The sequence below is a fragment of the Sprattus sprattus genome (genome assembly GCF_963457725.1).
Source record: "Sprattus sprattus genome assembly, chromosome: 15".
NCBI lineage: Eukaryota > Metazoa > Chordata > Actinopteri > Clupeiformes > Clupeidae > Sprattus > Sprattus sprattus.
The window spans coordinates 19,516,142-19,538,883 of record NC_137913.1 but is presented as its reverse complement, the minus strand read 5'-3'; the positions used below and the strand labels follow the sequence as shown (position 1 = coordinate 19,538,883).

Genomic DNA, 22,742 nt, shown 5'->3' with positions numbered 1-22,742 from the left:
GAGGAGATTGTTTCATCTCACAGTGTGCCCACAGGTGGGGCTTTGCTGTTCACTTTGAATAACTCTGTCTGGAGGCGAGAGTGCGGGAACCACTACAACGTCGTCTCACTGCTCATGTCCCGGTGCCGCGGCTCCGTGTCCGTGTCCTCGTAGTCGGACTCCATCTCGATCTTGACCTGGGGCACAGGGCAGGACATGCCGCGACTCATGGGCCCTGCCGGCGACGAGGGGCAGGAGATCTTCAAGTGCAGCGTGATGCTGAGGAGCAGCAATGTCCGGATATGAACACAACACAATGGGTCCAGCCAGTGACATGGTGGTGGGGTGGGGGGGGCAGAGGGAGAGAAATGGGCAAGTAAGGGGAGGAGAGCAGTAGAGCAGAACAGGGAAGACAGCGATCACCACAAAGCAGTCCAGAGAAGAGGTTAAAGGAGAAGGAGAGGATGTCATGTTTAAAAAAAATACAAGAGAATAAATCAATCTACTCATATGGACACTTTGGAGTTGATACTGATTGGCATACATTGTGTTTTACGGGTGAGGAAGGTACAGTTCAGCATGCGTGTCGGCTCAGTAAAAGTAGCCCAACAGAATTAATCTTTAAAAGGAGATTGCATAAGAGAAACCTCTTAGCTCCACAGTTAATACTTTCTTTTGAACGAAACCCACTAAAAAGCAATGCAGACCTGAACACCATCAGCCATGTCCTTAACTACCAGAATGAAAGCAACATCCACATAAACTGACAACATTTACACGGTATGAATTGAGGTGTTTCGGTACAGTGAACCAAGGGAGAGAATGAAGGATGGGCTTTGCACTCACAAACAGATGGTGAAGACGACAAAATGAACACAACAAAACATGCCACGCAACATTATATTCTGTACGAAGGGAAAGACATGAGAAAGCAGCGATAAAAACTTTCAGGGTGATTTAATTCCCGCAGAGAGGAAAGAGAAACAACCAAAAATCCCAATGGTGCCTTCTGCATATGCATGTCCCACAGACCTGAGTCATGGTTTCAAAATTACCTTTCTTAATAAAAAAAAATTCTTGGACAGTTGTTTATTTCATTTTTTTTGCAGCATGACATGAGTTTTCTACAGATGTTAAGGGCTGGCTGAGCCCCTCTAGCCACGTGAGATCACATGAGCCACCGTGTTGAAAAGGAGGTCAGTGTATTGACCTCTATGCTGTGTCTTGTGAGATCTATGAGTAATTTTTTCTCAGGCTCTATCAGTGGTAGATTCAGAGATTTAGTGAGCATCTTTAACAAATGTACCATATAGACTGCTTTCAATCAGAAACCTGTAGATTTGGGCTTTTTTTGTGTGAAAATGTTTCAAGAAACAATGACAAACAACATTTAAAATGATTTTTTTTTTGTAACACGTCTGCAGACAAACTTACTGATGCTTAAAAGTTCTATCTGCATTGCTTTTAAGTGGATGGCGGGAACATTAAGGACTGGGAAAGACAACTGGCAACAGAGTGCTAGATGTAAACGTGAAAACAATGTCCACATGGGCTGTGTATAATAAAATTACAATTGTGTTGTGTTTCTATAAAAGCAATATACTATTGTAAATATGTATGTAAATATGTCTAATACTGTAAGTATGTATGTCTAATACTGTAAGTAGTAAGTTCATGTGTTACAGAAAATCAAGGACAAAAAGTTGATAGAGAGCCACGATGTTAATGTAGTGGTATTACAAGGACAGATTATTACTGGAGTGTCATTAAGAGCTCAATTGGCAGTTGAGCACACAAAAAGGGAAATGTTTCAATTGTAATAATTGCCAGGCTGGCAATGTGCTGCCCACTCTGAGCCGCCATCCGGACCCTGCAAGAGGTCACGATAGGGAACATGGAGTTTGAGCACACAGTACCTGCGGTCCAGGTCAGAGTCTGGGGGGGAGCAGTTAGAGTACGGGTGGTACCTCTCCTGAAGAGACAAAAAGCATGAAACGTTAATTTAATGTCCAGTAGGTGGCAGTAGTAGTACATTATGTGTAAAGCTCTCTATGCCTCTGTGTGTGTGTGAGTGAGTGAGTGAGTGAGTGAGTGTGTGTGTGTGTGTGTGTGTGTGTGTGTGTGTGTGTGTGTGTGTGTGTGTGTGTGTGTGCGTGTGTGTTTGTGTGAATGCCTGTGCATATATGAAGTGAGATGGTGAGGGGAGTTGGTGCTGTGCCCTAGAGGTTGTAAATAAAACAGCGCTGTCGTGCTTTGGGGTGCAGCTTGAGCGATAACAGAGGCTCTGCAAACCTCTCTTATAAACCTTTACCTCATCCTCACTGTCATCTGCTCTTGACTTCTTCTTGTCTTTCGTTGGCTTCTTCTCATCCTCTTTCTTCTTCTTTTCCTTCTCAGGCAAGATATCATCCATCCAAGCTAAGTCATGCTGCGAGAACACCATGTCAAGCATCTTACGCACCAGCAACAGCCCTAAAATCTAAGAAAAAAGAAAAGGCACCCATCCCGTTAGTTCTTGTCATTAGATCAGACGTAAGCACAATGTATTACATGCTGAAACCACTCAGCAGTAATGGTAGAGTTTTTTAGAAGTTCTTTAGTGAAATGAGACCCTTCCTTTGTATCCTTTATACAAGGTCAGCAAACTCCTGCAAGGCAGAAAGGGCCTTCTTTTTTTCCTCAGAGAAATATCTGATGAGCATTTAAATGACCACAGGTGAACACACAAGGCTACCGTGATTTGGCATCTGAATCAGCAAGAAAGGAGGGCAGCTGGCATCCTTGGGCAAGACATATCACCTTCACAAAACCTACCAGCAAGAGTGTCGCATAACAAATAGCCTATCACACATGCACACATCAAAGAGTCCTGATTGTGTGAAGTAAACTGCCTAAGTTTACCATGATAGGGAAAATGATGGCCAGAAAAGTGGACTTGAGCACCCAGAGAACCACCAGGCACATGATCTGGACTAATGTGAAGAGGTGAACCCGTCTCAGAGGCACGTGGCGCAGGTAGGTGAAGTCAGGCTGGTGCTTGGAGGGCATCATGTATAATTTCATCCGGTCCCAGAACTGCAGAACGACAAAATATATATATACATGTTTATTGGCTTCTGTCCTGACGACAATGGAGTTAGCATTCAAACCCTCAGTGATCCAGACACCATGTTTAAAACCTCATTGTAGCTAGAGGGGGACTCATTTCGTATTCATCATTTTTGAGTAATCTCTAATTAAAAGAACTTTCCTCGAAACTGGCATCACATTGTTTTGCCACTGACATTTAATGTGATTGCTGGAGTGTGGTGCAGAAAACACCTGGCGGTACTGCCAAACTGAGCAGCGCTCGTTCTCACCGCGCCTGACAGGAGTACAAGAATTCATTTTGAAATTGCAGGCCGGGGATGCCAGTAGCATACAAATCACCTGCTCTTCCCCTCGGACCGCACTTACAAGAAGAAAGTTGATTATTTGATCATGATTCTCGCTGAAATAAACCCCCGAGGAATGTCAACACCGAGGAATGTCAACACCGGCAAAAACTAAACAGGCTTGTTATCATATCCTCATTTGCAGTACTGAATGGCAGAATCATTTAAGACTTTTAGAATCATTAGCGGATTTCACAGTGAAGCATTAGAAGCAATTATTTGATCACTACAGAAAAAAAGGAAAAAATAGAAGTCCTCACAAATTCTTTGAAATACAGGTTACTGCTATCCGTCTCATGTTATTAAACAGCCCCTTTAATGCAAAATTTCAATGGTCATCAATTTATTTTTGGGGTCACCTAGAATATATTTACATGCTTCAGTGTTCAAAAACCACATGAACTTAAATACACTTGCATGGATGGAGCATGTCCCATTACCTGGATTCCACTGAGAGAGGCCACACCCATGTAGAGGAAAACTCCATAAAGTACTGGCATGGGTATGAACTGTATTGAAAGAAATAAATAAACCAAAACTCAACAACTTACAATGATGTGCCATGTGTAATTTAATTAAAAATGTATAAAATATGCAGTATTCTTATATTCTGACACGTCATATTCTGATTCCCTTGAACAAGATCCATGTTAAAGACTAGGCAAAGGAATGAAGCCTAGGACCCCTAAAATCCTGATGCATGATTCATCTCTCACCTGAAGAATAGGAGCCAGGAAGATGGACAATCCAGTGAGCACAAACACAAGAATCCCAGTCACTCGCTGCTCTCTGCATTTCAAGAAAAACAAGACAGAGTTATATCAAGCACTCATTTTGAAAACAAAACCAACTTAGGGTTTGCCTCTTCACATCATAAATTCACTGTCTCTGTCTCTGTCTCTGTCTCTGTCTCTGTCTCTGTCTCTGTCTCTGTCTCTGTCTCTGTCTCTTGGTTCACTCACCTCACCCCGAGGAACTGAGGTGATTCTCCAGGTGCGCTGGACTCACTCTCCATCTTAAGGGAGTCTATGTGGGCGATGGAGATGACAGTGGCAGCTACGTACCAGGGTAGTCCCAGGAAGGAACAGACCGCCATAAGAATGCCAACCCAAAACAAGTCCAGGTGATACCCGCACCCTTTCTACAAGATGCAGAGGAAGGAAATCAAATAAAGGAAATGCAGCATTAGATAGGTGCTACAACATTATCTTTTTCCTGAAATCACTAGATGTAACATCTTTAGAAAAACTGAAAAACAATGTCTTAATGATAACGGTCATTGTACCTTCAGTTTGTTCTCCTTTCGATTGACAATTACAGCACTGATTTGCTGATCCATGAAGATCAGGATGGAGACAAGAAGTGCTGGCACAAAGCTGGCCACATACACCCACCAAGGGTTCTTTCCAAAAGGTAATATTATCCAACCTCGACCTGGACGGGTGGGCTTTATAGAGACATTTTGCAGTAAGAACACACACACACACACTCACAATCATAAAGAAACAAAATAGATTACCAATACACTTACCCTTAATTCCGTTGGCACAATTAGTTTAGGAGTCTTAAGGCCCACCAACATATCAAGCCCCACAAATGTCATGATTGACATGAAGATGGAGAAGTCACTGATGAGCTTTCGAACCTGGACATTCAAAGATATAATGCCAGCCACAAAAAAAGGATTTATGGAAATATTAGTTAGTATTAGATATTCACTTGAATTTTATATTTAAATATACAATAATAAAATCTATATCAATACAAAACATTAAAATGTAAAGTAGAGGACAGTGGACATAATTTTATTATTAGTCCCTCACCCAAGTTGGGAAGTAAGGGCTGGTCTTGAACTTCTTCAACGAGACAACCATGGAGTAGGTCCCAAAAAAGAGGATGAACGACATCACAGCCAGGTCGGGCACAAACTTGCAGGTATTGCCCACCAGAGCGCCTCCATATTTCACACACTCCTTCTTGCTGAGCTGAGTCCAGTCCAGAGCTGAAATATTTACCTAGGAGATGAGAAAGAGAAGGGTACAGGAGGCGGAGGCGGAGGCGGAGGGGTGGGGTGGGAGGTGAAGGGAGGTCATAGTTGACAGACGACAGAGAGAAAAAAAGAGAGAAAGATAAAAAGTGAAAGGAAAAGAAACAACAACCATGGACATATAGGGGATATGACTGGAGCATCCTTTTCAAAATGTATGTATCTCCCAACACCACCCTCTTTTTCAAAACAAAAATCCAACCTCGCAGTACACTCTGACCCCTACTGAACTATACATGCTTAACACAGTGACATGTAACAAAAAATGTACAATTTAGTTTAAAAGAGGCAACCCTTTCAGATGGCATTCATCATAGTAGTCCCTCAAGGATAGCAACATCTCTGGAGGAATAAGCCACTTACCCCAAACAGAGCAGAAGTGTTGTCTGGCACTGGCACTACAGCAGATAACATCAGTGAAGCCACTGCAGAGACAGTCAAAGGGGAGGAAAGGGTCAGGGATCAGCTTGGTGGTTTGACTAGTGTGGTTTAATTCAAAGTACTTGAACTGTACATGTAGTGACTTTAGTGGGTGTAGAATACTCACTCACATCAGACAGCAGCCAGATTGGGTCAGTGCAATGGAAACAAACATGAAACATATCAGTTAAAACAGTCAAATTAAGCATCCTCTGTCATTCCCAGACACCTTAAGAGACGTGCTAGCACCCAAGGGTTTTGGCCTCCTTGCTAGCATGTCCCTTGCTAGCATGTCACATGCCTAAGGTTGCGAGTTTGAGTCCTGTGCAAAATTCTAAATCAGAAAATGTTACTCCCGATAATTGACCATGTCCCCCTCCCCTTACATGTAATTCTACACTTTGCGCCAACAATGGACTCACTCGGGTCTGGGGCGATGCACTCGCACTTGTACTGGGTCACGTAGTCGGGCTTGAAGTCCGTATTGATGGGGTAGTACTTGAAGGCTCCCGCCGCCTTCTTGATGGCATCCGAGATGAAGATAAAGGAGATGAGGCTTGAGAAGCCCTCCTCGGTGAAGCGGGTCATGTACTTGATGATGTAGCTGGCGTCCGTGGCCACCAGGAGAAAGCACTGGAAGCATGAGTGAATGCCGATCCACAGACGCAGCTCCATGTAGTCTATGCCATTGCTCCTGGTAGGGGGACAAAAGGTGAAACAAAGTACTCAGTGAGTTTTGAACATCAAAATGACAATGCTTTAGATCCGCCAAAAGGTTTTATTTGGAATTAGAAGGTTTGCTGTTTTGAATCTGTTCTGTATGATGATCTTTTTGGAGTTTGTGTGTGTTTGTGCTGGGGGGGGGGGGGGTGCTTCTTTGTAGTCATGAGAGGTGACGGAAGGACGCTCACTTGCTGAATTCAAAGAGCAGTTTCTCAAAGATGAGAATGGGCCCAGTGGAGCTGAGGATGATGAGGGGTTGGCCACTGAAAACGCAAAAAACGGTCCCCGCCAGGGCTGTGCCCAGGAAACTCTCCATCACCCCCTAACGGACAGAGGGTCTTGTCAAAGCAATTCAATTGGGGAGGCTAGAAACTCATAAAGTATATCAGAAATCTCATCAAATCATACAAACTCTATATAAATGAAGAATACAAACCAATTAAAACCACAGAAAAGAAGAGGACTCACCATGTGTCTCAACTGCATCTTCCCTTACCTAATACAGATAAGTCATTCATCAAGTATGCCTTGGCACCAAAACGTGTACCTGGTAGTTGTCAGTCGCATCTCCCAGGAGCCCACCGAAAGTGATTGCGTTGGTGATGCAGCCCAGATAGATGAAGAGCACAGCTGAAATGGACTGGATGTGAAAGCCATCGATGAAGTCACTGAGTATCCAAGGGGCCTTACGCTTGATGTCCAGGAACAGACCACCACAGAATCTGTGGAGCAGAATTCACTCAGTCAGCACAATGCTAAATGATAGGATACTTCTCAAAGGTGGTGAAGCTAAACACTAATAAGCTATGTCGAATGTTAAACTGGCTACAGAGATCTTAGGTTGAAGTCATTTACGGGCTACATTTCCCCCCCAGCAACTGGTGCACTGCCACAAAATGGGCACACAGCTTTAAGAGTAGAGATGCCCAGTCAGGCAGAGCCATTATTAAAATGTAAAGAAACCTCAGAAGCAAAATGAGCAGGTCACTGTTCTCTTGGGCAGTCAGTTATCTGTTTAGCAGACCTGTAGACTCCCAACATCAGTAGACAAATCCTCTCTGAAGTCATAATATAGTGCATAACTGGAAGTAAGGTTCAAGGGGGCAGAGATGAGCTAGTTAGGAAAACGCAATTAGCATCAGTAGCATTGGTGGTTGCTACTGTTCAGCTTGGAAGTGATTCAGGATTTGGGCTAACCACTGCTTAGCTTTGAGGTGACAGTGCCTCAAAGCTGGGGATTTGCATCATGAGCAAGGAAAAGTCACCCCCTACTCTTGCACCTGCAAATTAAATTCAGAGAGGAAGTGGAAAAAACAGACAGCTGGTGTAATCATGTCCGTTTGGAGTTCTTAGTACTGCAGAAGCTTAACCCCAAGCCATGTTGTGTCATTCAAACTCCAAAAAGGAGGTGAAAACACCTTAAGATCACCCTCAAGATCACACTCTGTCCACTGTAGGTCCACCAGCTCAAAAATTGAAGGTGCATTTTGTACTTTTGATTGCAATATAACGAATATGCAAAGGGTATGATGTAATGATGATGACAAAAATACTACAGAACAATTCTTCTTTGTTTCTTCATTAGTTTTGTGTCCAGGTTTAACTGTGCCATTTGACCAGTCTCATCAAACAGTATAATTTCTCAACAAACATCTCCACTGCTCTGCCTTACCTGCCAGTGAATGCCAGCTCCTCTCCAAGTTCATGTGGCATTGGCATCTCTTCGTCATCGGCCTTGCCACCTCCCCCACCGGCTGCTCCGTTCATCTGGCCAAGCTCATTCAGGGAGAACACCGACTTCCTGTCCACAGAGGAAGTCAAGCACACATACATTCACACAGACATACACATACATACACGCAGATCAGTGGCGCAAAAAGTGGGTATGCACTGTATGCGGCGCATAGGGGCGCCGCACCATGGGAGCGCCAAAGCGATGGTAAAAAAATAAATAAATAAAAATGTTTGGGGAATTTTCTATATGTAGCTGCTGTTGTGCGTTTCTAAATCATTTCTGCATTTCCTTAATGTTATATAACATTTTAGAGGACTAAACAGAGTAGGCGCCTCATCTCTTAAGATTCCATAATAGAATTTTGACATAGAAGAGGGAGAGTGAGCACCTGACCGCTCAACATACAAGCAGTTAGAACTAGGCTACGAGTAGTGAGTTGGTTGGATGGAAGATGGATAAAGCAAAAAAGCTGTCAGGAGCTGAAAACAGAAAAAGAAAGAGGGAAAAAGAGAAGACATGTCAGGGGATGCAACAGCTATTAAATAAGTGGATGGTGAAAGGCAACAGGTAGGTTTTAAGGTGACTTTACGTTTGTGCTTGGAGGCTTGCAAACGATAGCTAACATAGGAATGTAGCAGCCAAATGGCTAGTTTAAGCCTCATCAATTAGGCTGATGATAGCTACATTTAGATTTTGGTTAAACCCTACTGTACCAATCCCATGTATGACACATCTCAATTTTATTAAGGCAAAATAACAACTGGAAACGTAACTCTGGATACCATGGTTACCATTAGCTGTTCATGTTAGCTGTGCTGTCAAACATACAGGCTCTCTGTTGGCATGGTGCAATACAAGATAAATGGGCAAGGGAAAAGGCACGGCGTGTTATTATTTAGTAGCAACTAAAGAGCACTCTAGAATATTTTGGTAGCAGCATTGTTACACATCATCACCTTAAAAGATCTTTATTTGTAGACTTACTTTTGCGTTTTAAGGCATTATTTTGCAATGGTTATCATTTTAATGTTAATGTTTGCAACTGTTTATTATTTGTTAACATTGTTACTAATATATATATATATATTTGTGTGTGTGTGTACAGTATACTGTATGCACCATAGGGCACCATTATGGTAGGCATGCAGTGGCTGATATACTTTAAAATAAACCTTTATTATTTAAAGCCCATACATGATGATGTCTGGCACACTTATTTATTTATTTGTTTAAGAAAAGAAAAAAAACGTGTGTGTGTGTGAGGGGGGGGGGGGGGGGGGGGGGGGGGGGGGCGCCAAAATTGTTGCTGCATACCCCCCTGACATTGGGCAGTTGCACCCCTGACGCAGATGACTGAGTTTACATGGCATACAAATATCTTGTGGCATGAAACTTCAAAACAATCTACACAGGCTGACTGATTGCCAATCAGACTCACGCATACTGTACCGTTTGTCAGCTGAGGGCACCTTCTTGGGGGGCTCAATGCGGATCTTGGGGTCCCACTCCCCAGGTGGCAAGACAATGACCTCATCCAAGAACTCGTCAATGCCGGCGATGAGATCTTCCCGATCCCTGGCTTTGTATGCAACATCACTGAAGAGCTGTAGAGAAATGGAAAAGCGGATGCAGACAGCTTGAGATCTACATGCACAAGAATACGCTCATGTGATTTATGTGTAGTCTCTTATCAGACAAAACTGAAGCTTTTTTTTAAATTTCAAAACCACCCAAGAGCAAACATAAAAAACTGTAAACAAGGTGTATACTAATGAATTTCCATCTTTCCATTCATGCCCTGTTACGAGGACTGGTCCTGACTACTCACATCATCCACCATCAGTGTGGCGATGGCCCTTCCTATCTCATTATAGGACTTTGCTTTTCCTTGCGGTCCCAGAAGAATAAATAAGAACCTTTGTTGAGAATAGAAATATGATAGAAACATGAAAAAGGCCTTTCCCAAACCCATGTATTGTCTGTACTTCAACTTTGCACAGTTTATATGCCATATGGCTGATTATTCCATGAATGAGGAAGAGATCATGGTGAGACGGGCCATTACCTGGTTGGGACAGGGACCTCAGTCAGTCCTCCGAGGGTTGTTGCCTGAGCCAAGCGCACAAAGGCCACAAAGGGTTTGTCCAAAAAGTCAACTTCTCCAACCAGGACATTTGATGCCTCCGCATCCCTGGGGATCTTTTTTATGAATTTGTTGTTCATCTGCATAAGGAAAGGGACAAAGGTATATATTTATTTCCATATATAGAAAAGTCTAACTGGAGATACTAAGGGCCTGATTTACTAATATGCGAGCGCTGCTTAATCTGCGTTCGCATATTAACGCACAGTGTTTTTGCGCATTTTCCGTGGTATTTATCAAGCTAGATCTGCGCTGGACAAACTGTGCTTACTCCACCCTTTAAAGAGCCTGATTTACTAAGATTGATTTGCGAACGCATCTTAATCTGCGCCTTTGCCAGGCGCACATTAACGCACAGTGATTCCCCGCATTTTTCGTGATATTTATCAAGCCAGATACGCGCTGGGCAATCATTATTTAGCGCACCGTTAAAAGACTGGAGAACTTGCCAGCAAGTTACTGCCACCATGGAGATTCGAGGAAGAAAAAACTAAGGTTCAGCGAATAGATAGCGAGATAGATATATTGGTTCGCCTTCGCTCAATCACTGAACCTGATTCAATGGGTTATATTGTTGTTTTGCCCGCCATCACCTACAGCGAGATGTTTAAAAGAACACGATTATAAATAATATGCTATTGGTGGCATTAATGCATAAACTGTCTATTATAACAATATAGATGTGTACATGGCAAGATTAATACGTTCTACGTTGGCATCATGACCTGGACATTCATTGAATATGTGTGCTTTCTGTTTCGGTAAACGTGTTTGTGGATTGAAGGTGGGACTGTTTGCATGTGGGTGCGATCAATTTCTCCAATTACGTTCGGAACGTTTAATTTCATATAAATGAATATTTATACGAGTTGAAAAAAATATTTCTGTTCGCTGTCTCTGTCTATGTCTTTGCCTTGCTGCTGCCATATCAACGTTTTCAGACTCAGTGGAAATGCGCTTCCTGGTTAAGACGTGCTTTTATGAGGCGGAGAATTAGCCTGCAAATCAGAGATGTGCGCTCGCCGGGCAGTTTAGTAAATACCACGCAGTTCATCATTAGGCGCACTCCTCCCACTAAATAGCGCTTCACGCCTAAGTTACCACCCACGTTTCCGAACCATCCCACCTGTTTGCAGGTACACACCCTCAAAGCGTTAATATGCGACTCTACTCAAATGCGCCCCCTTAGTAAATACCGTTTTATGTTTACGACCACTATTTTACGCCAGAAATGGGCGCAATCCTGTTAGTAAATCAGGCCCTAAGTATCCTCTTTTCTAAAATCTCCTTCTAGGAAGCAATATCTCAAAGATATATATATTATTTACATTGTGTTATTCACACAGTGAATACCATATTGGATGGCTAACCTGACCCATATACAATTCTGCCTGGAGTGTTTAGTCTTTTCACATACTGCTAGTATCACAACAGAGTGTACTTTCCTCTTTATTCACAGAGGTCTACAACAAGTAGTTAATTGTATGATGAGACTGAGGGATCAAGTTTAGAAAATGTTTCATGCTAAAACATCACGGATGCCAGTGATAGTGTGTTCTCCTGATGGTTGAAAAGTGTAGTCTTGCCATTCCCAACATTTAACAGCAACCTGTTTAAATGACCAGCTCACATGATATGGTAAATTAGTCAGTGATCAAACATTAATATATATACCCATTACTGGTCTTATAATCACGGTATTGATGATAATGAAGGCCTTGCAGAAAGCTCTAGCTGATGTATGACCACATGGAGAATTTAACAATATTGCATTAAGGCAAAGATAGCGGGGATAAACTATTAAAATCATCTCAGTCAATCTGAATGCTGAAACTGTAACACGACCCTGTTTCCATATGTGCCCAAGACTGGTCACGGACTGACTGCATGAGTGCACGAGTGGGTGGGTGTCGGCCCTATTTAATGATGCACTGGCAAGTGTCCTCTGGGAGTCTGCATGTGAGAGTGAGGCACGAGGATGTGTTTCCCTAATGGCAGCTCAATAATGACCCCTGCCAATCAGATCACCAGCTAGCACACACACACACACACACACACACACACGTTCACCCTTGGCACACGTGCACACACACACACACACACAGACACACACACACAAACACACACACACACACGTACACACACAAACTCAATACAGGCCATACATAACATGCAAACCAGCAAAGCTCTATACATCAATAAACTCTTTGTAACCTGAGGTCAAGTTCCTTTCAACAGTGTAGCTTAACTGGGATGTTATACCATGTTAAGCTTTAGGTGTATGTATGTATGTGGGTATGTGACAAGTGTTTGTGCATTAGCAGTATCAGTATTCTGTTGTCAGGCTTTCTGTTAATCATGCTATTGCTTATACAACTGTTTAAACTAATAGCTGTCTATATGCAGTCATGTGTTCAAATATGCAGTACTATTTAAAAATCCTGTCAGCACTACAAAACACAGATGCACAACCCTTGTTCACTGAAAACATTGGCCTAATGTAATAACCTCCATTAATAATGCCACCAAACAAACCCTTATCTTTTTTTTCCCCTTAGACCCATAATATAGCGAAATATTGTCCCAAAAGGCCAACAAAATCCCCCTGGAAACTGGCATGCCAGTAACAAACCAAGCGCTGATGTTCTGTCAACAAACCATTTACTAAACCAAAAACCAATACTGGTTGCCAGAGCAACTGTAGATCGAAAAAAGAAAAACAAGCCTGGAGCTATACAAATAATTGTCAGTGTAAATATCATAGGATATGGTATAAACCCCCAAAAGGCATGGCAAAATTCAGCTTCCTACACAACTGCATGGTGCAGTGCTTTCCTAGAATATGATTAAATGAAGACAATAATGTTGCCCCAGTAGTGCTTACCTGGTCTGAGCTGGGTGTGTCAGCAATATCAGTCATACTGCGACTGTGGGCATGACCTGTAATACAAAATGAAGGCATACCTCAAACTCCTATAAACAAAACAAGTAGGTTAAAAATGCTAAATAAAACAAATGTATACAATTCAAAAACATAATGAAATATCACCAGTGGAAGTACAAGTTAGTGAGCATGATTGTGCTAAAGACACTGGGTGAATGAACAATGTCAGAGTTTTGCAGCCTTTAGCTCAGTATTGCAGATTCTTGCAATACAATCACACTGGTATAAGAATTGTCCGAACAGCTATTAATTACACTGCTGAATTGTCCGAACACAAAAGATAACTTGGGACAAAGAGGACAAGGAAATCTATTAGAGTTTCATGAAGGCCAGGGATTGAGTGGGTGGTTGAGTCAATGGCAGAGAGAGCAAGAGAACAGGGAAGGATGGAGACTCACGCAGACGCCCATAGTTGCCTGCCTGTTTGGAGCGCAGGTCTTCTGTGGAGCGGTTAAAGTTTGCTCCCACGGGCGGGGCACGGTTTGGACTGCGGTCTGGAAAGGGGTTGAGGTGGAGAGAGTGAATGGCTAACCATGTGCACGGCGATGCTACAGTGAACAGAGACAACTCAAAGAGGGTCACGCTTGAGAAGAGACATTCACTCTCAGCACCGCCATTCTTCCATTCAACCGTACCATGCAAAACGACACTAGGAAATGGACAATGAAAATGGGCCAAATGGCCTGTGCAGGCGGGTGGTATCTTAAGACGCAAGGTGTTTCGGGAGAGGGTGGAAAGGTTGTGAACACTCACTACCGGTGTTACCGCCGCCTGATTTGCCGACGTCTGCACCAAAGGAGCGGTGGAAGGGCTTCTTGGTCTGGTGTCTGTGCTTCCTCAGCAGGACGAAACTAATCTTATCTCGCAGCTCTGGACCAATCATCCCCTCCTCAATGTGTCTCTCAATAATGTCATCTGGAAGAGAAGCATGCATCCTATTACCGTAACTATTCCTTAACATTATTTGAAAGACTTCTAATCCTTTCCAATCCAACAGAGCAATAAATACAAATTTGGTGAACATTAGAGAAACAAATGGATAATTTTTACTTCACCCACCCATTACAGTAGACAAAATGATAAATACTTATGCTTTCCGCTTCAACCAAGTGTGGAAGCAATCTTTGGAGAAATTATTCTTCATGAAAATGATTTAATCAACACAACTTTTCATACTTGTAATAAATGTAATACAACTTTTAATTTAAAGTATAGTACCATGTCTCTGTATAGGCTACAATTGTATGTGCACAGCTAGATTATATAAACTGAGGAAAATGCTTGAATGTTTTGCAAATTAAGGGATTATTTCTAACTGAGGGTTGAAGGTTGTATACGTGCATCGTTGGTTCTATCACTCACCCACTATCTGCGGTAGGGAGTACCCTTCCAGGTCAAGCAGCACGGTGCCAGTTTGTAGACAGGTGCGCAGCTCAAAGAGGCTGTGCAGTGACAGCGTGGAGACATGGGGCTTGCTCCACCTCTCTCCTCCATCCTCCACCTTCTCCTCAAATTTCACCCACCTGGAAGCCAGGTACAAAGGAGAGAGAAGGTCAAAGCACAACTAAGATTGTGTACATGTAAAGCATTCTAACAGTGATAGGCATAATAAGCTTCTATGGGTGCATGACTGCCTTATGCATCTTGTGTTTTTGTATATGCATTCACTGCATGTATGTACGTGTGCACATGTGCTATCTGCTTTTTGATAAACGTTGTAAAGTAAAATAAAGTCAAACTAAAAGTAAATGTGTGCCTGTGTGCATGGGTGGTCAGCTATGGAGTTGGGTGACCATGTGTGCGTGAGTTTCAGAATCCCTGCTTGACGGGGCAGCATAGGAACAAGAAGTGGATGACGTAGATGTTGGAGACACTACCTGGCCGACTCCTTCCACTCCATCTCATTTCCATCATGCTGCAGCGTGTCCATCTCCGTGAACAGCGTCGGGTTGGGCATGTCATCGTCATCACCCAGAATGTACCGAAGACGTTCGGCTGCAGGAGACACTGTAGGAGCACACAGATATATGGTCCCAAGTCTTTTTGACCAGTGCTGATGCTCACACGAACACAAGCACATAGTAGGCATTCTCAACTGCTGTCCCGTAATGAAATGCAATGACCATAAATACATTTTGAAATGATTACTTAGGCGAAGCCATTGTTATGCATACCTTCTGATTTACCACCAAACTTCACACATCACTAGAAAAGCAACAACCAGCACATTCATCAGTCTGACCTTTACACAAGGTAAGCCTCAAGCTGTTTGTTGCATTCTAAACGTGAACCTACCCATTATGTCTGGGTCTGTTGTGGGCCCTAGATTAGAGCACTTTGATTGCAAATGAGAGGAGAGTGGTTTATTATTCATTCGATTCATCCTGCCTCTTCCTTCCCATAAACCCAAGCGGGAAATGCTGTAGCACTCTTCAAGGCTCTGCTGCGGGTTCAGGAACACTCGAGAGTTTCAACATCATGATCACAGGCGTGTTCAGAATGCCACTCAGAGACTAGAGCATCACCCATCCCCAGGTACTGTCCCCTTAGTGCACTTTCCTCTGCACTGGGATAAGCAGAGAGGATGCGGGGAATTAGGATCGACACGCAGACAGACACCTCGGAGTAGCGAAGGGGATAATGCCCTCCTCTAATTTATTTGCAGCATTATTTGTGTGAGACAAAATTAGTCTCAGAAGTAGTTAATGGAAAAAGAACAAATTGATCTGGATTGTGCACAGGCAATACAACAGATCTTGTTTATCCTTTTCTATCCACTCGTTTAGCATTCGCTGCATGCGCTTTTTTTTGGGGGGGGGGGGGGGTTCTTTTTTCATTTAAACTAGGATGTGAATCTTTCAACAGACTGTTGTACATTTTCGACCTCATCTCTGTTTCGAGTAATCCTCTACACCCTCCTGTGATCTGCTTACAGGACCTCCGAATGAGTGGTGTGAGTTCAACTGATCGGTCTGAACACAGCCACAGGCCATGAGCAGCACAATATTTCAAGGCCAGCCAAGTAGGAGCACTCGGGGGCCCAGGTTTTTAGCGGATAATTCGATGCTGAATGCTGTGACCTTTCAATAATGCATCACCAACTCTACAACACACAATCACATAAAACAAAATAAGAGCCTGGAATAAAGAGAAACCAAACCGTTAATCCAAATTTTCAAACGAGGAAACGCTCTGAGCAGTCTATAACAGAATTGCATCCTGGGCCCAGGGTCACTACTGAAATATTAGATGATAGTAATACGATGATATGTGTTTCTTACTCCAAGAACATTCTTATTTAAGACCATATCTCTCCATACATCTGTGTAACATATTTGATTGGTTTCCCCACTAATCTAATAGCAATGAGGCTATAGATCACAGCATGGGTTGAAACAGATATTTTGGATATGAAGGAGTAATGGCATTGATTTTCTCTATTGATTGGGACCTAGGAAATGGATGCCACATGTTTTATCGGCTGTATGCACATACTGACAACAAAGAGCTTGCTGACAACTCATCAGGGTGGTCAGGCAGATACGATATGGTTAAAACTAGACCCAGAATGTTGTGTAAGACCTTTGAGACCACTTCCATCACCTCCTACAAACACACACACACACACACACACACAAGGCTTATCCAATCAAATAATGACATACTTTTGAATTAAATGTAGTGCTTCATAGTCACCGGCTCTCTCTTCACCATCTACTTAAGGTTAAAGAGGACACCAGTGGGGGAAGCCTTTCATGACTTCTATTAGTCTTGATCCTCTAGTTTGAGTTTGAATTACTTCCGCAGCTTTCATCTTAATCTTTCCTTCAACTCATCCTCAAATTATAAATGTATTACTTTCCAGTTTGTTCAGCACAGTTCTTCATACATTCTTTAATGCAAACACTGCTTTATCTGAATTATGGCAGTGCCCTTATTAAATTACACTACACAATTTCACACATGCACACACTCATACACACACACAAAGAGAGTATCTCTTTATTTTATGTTCTCTCTCTTTCACTCTCTATCTCTCTATCAGACACAAACACTCACACAATACACATGCTATAGGTGAGGGGAGCGCATATAGACTATAAGCTACATATACTGTATATATATATTGAGGACACACACCAACATGCATGCAAACACATTCCACAAACACACATAGGGCTCAGATACACATACGCGTTTTTGTAAAAACGCGACGCTAGGAAATGCATTGATTCCTATGGTACGGGGCGCTTTGCGTGAAAGCGCGCCGTACCATAGGTCAATGTATTTCCTAGCGTCGCGTTTTTACAAAAACGCGTATGTGTATCTGAGCCCATACGCGTTTTTGTAAAAACGGGACGCGAGCAAATGCATTGATTCCTATGGTACGGCGCGTTTAAAGCGTTCACCCCTTCTTCACCACGCGTTGCGTCTTTGAAGCGTGTTTTTAGGTGCGCTTAAAAGTTGAACTATTCTCAACTTTCCAGCGCAAGGCAGGGAAGCGCACCGTTTCTGTTTTGGCCGCCGCACTTTGCCAAGGCGTTATCAAGGCTGATTTATGCTCGGAGACGTAAGCGTAAGCGCAAGCGCAAGAGGCCGCGAAAGCCCCATGCGCGACCCTTGCGCGACTTTTCACGTCTTGCGTGCGTCGGCCCCTTTTTCTAGACTTGCGTCAGTTTTTACGTAAGGTCTTACGCGAGCCTCGCAGCCTGCATTCTATCAACGAATGTTACGAGATTAGGTTACTAAAATATTCTGCATGTCTACTCAGTTTTACAGTGCTTCCCAAGTAAAGGTTTGAAAAGAACTTCAAGCTTCAGACTTTCTGTTAGGGAACCTGTTATCTATCTGCAGAGCAAATGTCAGGCTCATACAAAAACATTAACGTGAATTAATTGATGCTAATACCTAGCGCGGTCTCTATAGGATTCCCCATATACGTTAGCCTTAAGCTAACGTATTTTCTACCACAGTAAAACATGCAATACTATGTGATTGTTTTTAGAAAACGAATGTTACGTGATGAGATTACTCAAATGTAGTCTGCATGTCTGCTCAGTTTAACAGTGCTACCCAAGCAAAGGTTTGAAAAGAACTTCAAGCTTCAGACTTTCTTATAGACCAGCTTTTTTTGTGGTCAATGGCGCACGGCGCACGGCGTTGTTTCGAAACTGCAAAATACCACTTGCGCCAGAGAAACGCCTTCTCTGTTCCGCCCCCGCCCATGTCGACGCAAGTTCATTTCGAAGCGCGCCTCTGGAGGGAAAATCGCGCTGTGCGCCGGGTGCAAGATAGAATGATACATGCGTCGGTGACAATGTCAATTGCGCTGGGTGCAAGATAGGGCCCATACAGTATAAACATACACTCTCTCTCATACATTTCTCTCTCACATATTCTCTGTCTTTCCCACACACACATTATTATGCCCTTAAGGGCTCCCTGTTTTTATCGTCTACAACACAGAGGACATATTGAGCCCCCTTACCCTTAGCTAAATAGGCTGTCACAAGCTAGCCCCTCATGCATCATCTCCAGGCGTTGGGTCATGGCTATACTATCTTTGCTGTGGTTACACCCTGTTCCACAAAATGCTGCCCTGCACTAGACATAAATTACAGAAATAGGGATCAGACTTGAACAGCACGAAACACTCACTGGTCCTGTTGATGTCGGAGGGATTGCTGTGCTCGGGCGGGTCCAGGCTTCCGGCCTCCATGTCGTACCTGTCCCGGTCGTCCAGGTCGTGGTGTCTGTGGCGGTGCTCGTACTGCCTGTCCCTCTCCATGTCCCCGGAGTCGCGGCTGGACATGGAGCGTCTTCGCCGTCGTTTGCGTCTGTAACCCCGAGGGATGGGCACCCCGATGTAAATGGACTGGTGGTCTGAGGAGACAGAGAGGAGGAGAATGAGGAAGAGTGAGTGACTTAAGGATAACAATTTATTTGGAGGGTCCATCTACAGAGACTTTACAGGTGGTTTGTTGAAATTCAAGTTCAGTCTTTCTTATTGTTCACTGAACATCACTTTAACCAAACCCATTCCCTAACCTTAACAATAAGTTGCAGTGTACGTAGTAGTTTCAACAGATAGTTTGTTTATAATCTGTGCATCTGTAGATCGTCTATATGACATGTGACTATTTAGATTTTGTAAACAGAGCAGGTTTGGAAAGATGAAGACCAAGATGAGAATAATTTGGTGTGGAAATGCAGGCAAAAGTAGAGACTAATTGTGATTTAATTACAACATTAGTTTTAACTCAATGGAATACTGTGCAAGACACTTTACTCATCTTTAATTAATGGATGTAAATTGGGAAGGTGTGATTTATGTGGCTGATTAAACAGAAAAAGTTGCTTTATTTTTCTCTTGGTGATAAATGTTGACAGCCCAGATTTGCACCACTATAATTAGTATAATTTTTGCAAAACACTAAACACACTTTTATTTATTAGGCACAGAAGTATATCAAGCTGTGACTTTATTGCAATTCCAAAACACTGACTGTCAAATCACCACACTTTTGAGCCAATGGTTAAACACAGCCATCAAGTGCGCAAACACATGATTGCTTAATTGTAGACACACCAAACAGGTTTAAGCACTATATAAATACAGCAGGTGAGTTCACCTGTCTTCAACCAAAATGGAAGGAATCAGAAGTTGAAGGGTGAGGTCGTGGGAGTGCTCAAAGAAAAAGAGGACCACATTTATCAAATGAACTTGAAAGGAGGAAGGGGGCCAATATTCACGAAACAAAATGATTAGGCTACACTTTAGGCTTAGAGGGCAAACTATACGATTTTACTTGATCTGTATGTTACCTGGCTGGTGGGAACACGGGAGAAGATGCCTTTCTGCGACCGTGCCTACTATGCTGGAGACGCTTCTGTTTACTGAAGCGCATGTGGTGCCCTGCGCGTGCCAGCGCGAAATGAGTCTGGTCTGTGCAAGGGGGACGTGGCTCATTTTTGGGCATTGTTTCAGTCGTTTTTAATCGCTTAGGTTTTTAAAAGATAATTTCAAAACCGGCCTCAGTAAAATGTTAATAATATAAAAAAAAAAATAAATAAAAAAAAGTTTCAAAAGGGCATTTTCGTTGATAGAGGGCAAAAGTCCTGGTGCGTTAGCACCACTTAGTGTCTATGGGCTCAGATACACATACGCGTCTTTTTTCAGGCAGAAACGCTTCAGTAACGCCTTGGCAAAGTGCGGCGGCCAAAACAGAAGCGGTGCGCTTCCCTGCCTTGCGCTGGAAAGTTGAGAATAGTTCAACTTTTAAGCGCACCTAAAAAATGCTTCAAAGACTCAACGCGTGGTGGAGAAGGGGCGCACGCTTTAAACGCGCTGTACCATAGGAATCAATGCATTTGCTCGCGTCCCGTTTTTACAAAAACGCATATGTGTATCTGAGCCCATAAACGCGACGCTAGGAAATACATTGATTCCTATGGTACGGCGCGCTTTCACGCAAAGCGCCCCGTACCATAGGAATCAATGCATTTCCTAGCGTCGCGTTTTTACAAAAACGCGTATGTGTATCTGAGCCCTTTGTGTGCACGCCACTGAGTGTATAGTTTTTACAAGAGTGTTTTATTTTGCAGAGGTGTTTTGCTAATTGGGTGTGTGGTTTGTCATGATTTTGTGCAATGTTTTGAAAAACCGGGCCCTGTTTTTAAAATCGTGCTTAAGCAATCAGGAAAAACTGTAAAAGACTGCAGTAGAGCACTTAAAAACTAGCTCACATCCAAACTGCCCGAATTCAACAGGATTTCTACTCTGCATATGACCTGTAGATTCCCTTTGTTACATGTTAACATAAATGTAAATAAAAAATAAACATGTAAATCTAATTTGTAGAATTAGACTATTGGTCTGAGAAAAGACTTCAGACTGTGAACATATATGATCAAATGCAAACTGTCAATGAGCCTACCTACCACCAGGTCAATTTTGATCTAAATGTAGTCTGCAACAACATAGGACTGTTTTCACCACTGGCTCCTATTAAATTGAAGGAGCATTTTGCCATTTGTGTCCTTCGCTCCTGAGTGCATCTCTTGGTGTTTTTGGTGCACATTTGAAGGGGACCAATCAAGATATCAGGAGGAGAATGACTAAAGACACTAATGATGGGTAACAGGCATATGCCTGCCCCTCTAAGACATGTCAGAACTCACACACCACAGCAACTGAGTGGCGCCCTGACAGCCAGTTCATATAACAAGAGGAAATGTCCTAATTATATCCTCCCAATACAATCAGATATGGTCTGAACTTGACACTGTTTCCGGTTGGCGCATTGACACCACACTGATGCCGCTGATTATCAATCCAGTACAGGGGTGGACAGCTGGCAGCATATAAGACTGTAATGTCCTGAACTCCACTTCCTTTCCCCATCCCCCCTGCAAAGTCACATTCAATACTAAGCACGCACATAGTAACAGAGCAACAGACTATGTCTCTCTCTCTCTCTCTCTCTCACACACACACACCCACACACAGACACACACACAGGCACACTGAACTGCAAAAAATAGAACCATTTGAAAACATTCTTTTCCCCTAATTACACAAATCAATCTTAATCCCCATTCCAGCCAATTACAACTACTTAACTGTTAATACTATCAGAATTGGGTATCTTAATCTAAATTGATCTTTTTTTTTAACTAAAACACCCGTCCAAGATGACAGACAGCAAAATTAGAACAAATTACCACAAGGACTTCTTGAAAATCCATTAGTTATCTTGATTACAAAGAAAATATGTTCATTTAATCAGCATTATCATAATCATCATCATCATCATCATCATCTTCTTCCTTGTCATCATCATCTTTTAAGGCTGTGTTTGATTCTTACCCTCCTCTTCCTCATATCCCTCAGGTCCCCGATGGCGGCTTCCCATCATGCCCCGCTCAACGTCCATCCTTTGGGGGCGGGGGGGTTAGAAGTAGAAGAAAAGAAACTTTGTAAATTAAGTGCAAGATCTTGAACTAAAACAAAACACCAAAAAAGTAATGCCAACCAGTGTGAGCTCACGTGTTCATGTTTGCATTAAAAACAAGTATGACAGATATAACAATTAAAGGACCTATATCGCCTCCTCAGCCTTAACCTTCAATACATCTTGAATAATTGCATGCGATATTAAGCACATTACAACAAAACTCACTGAATGTATGTCTGTAAGAGAGGGCATGGCCCAACGAAACGTGTAACAAATTTAGGGAACTATGCCACCAATAGCCCTACAGTATGAACCTATAGAGTGGAGAGGCTGCATTCATGACAGGCCCAGCTAAGCACA

General features: G+C 42.8%; 1 protein-coding gene across 1 annotated transcript; it reads right to left on the bottom strand.

Annotated features, from left to right (window-relative positions):
* Positions 1-92: 92 nt before the first annotated feature.
* On the bottom strand, positions 93-22,361 carry slc4a5a (solute carrier family 4 member 5a; the record flags this gene model as incomplete). The annotated part of the gene is made up of 25 exons (XM_080852943.1): positions 93-258; positions 1,896-1,951; positions 2,291-2,458; positions 2,881-3,054; positions 3,854-3,922; positions 4,130-4,202; positions 4,376-4,554; positions 4,699-4,860; positions 4,945-5,058; positions 5,237-5,428; positions 5,824-5,858; positions 6,303-6,574; positions 6,792-6,925; positions 7,151-7,325; positions 8,276-8,404; positions 9,788-9,942; positions 10,167-10,254; positions 10,404-10,561; positions 13,366-13,421; positions 13,824-13,919; positions 14,179-14,340; positions 14,788-14,948; positions 15,303-15,432; positions 19,084-19,308; positions 22,295-22,361. 25 exons carry the CDS (start codon positions 22,359-22,361, stop codon positions 93-95), a joined length of 3,396 nt encoding a protein of 1,131 aa, XP_080709069.1.
* Between the last annotated feature and the right edge of the window lie 381 nt (positions 22,362-22,742).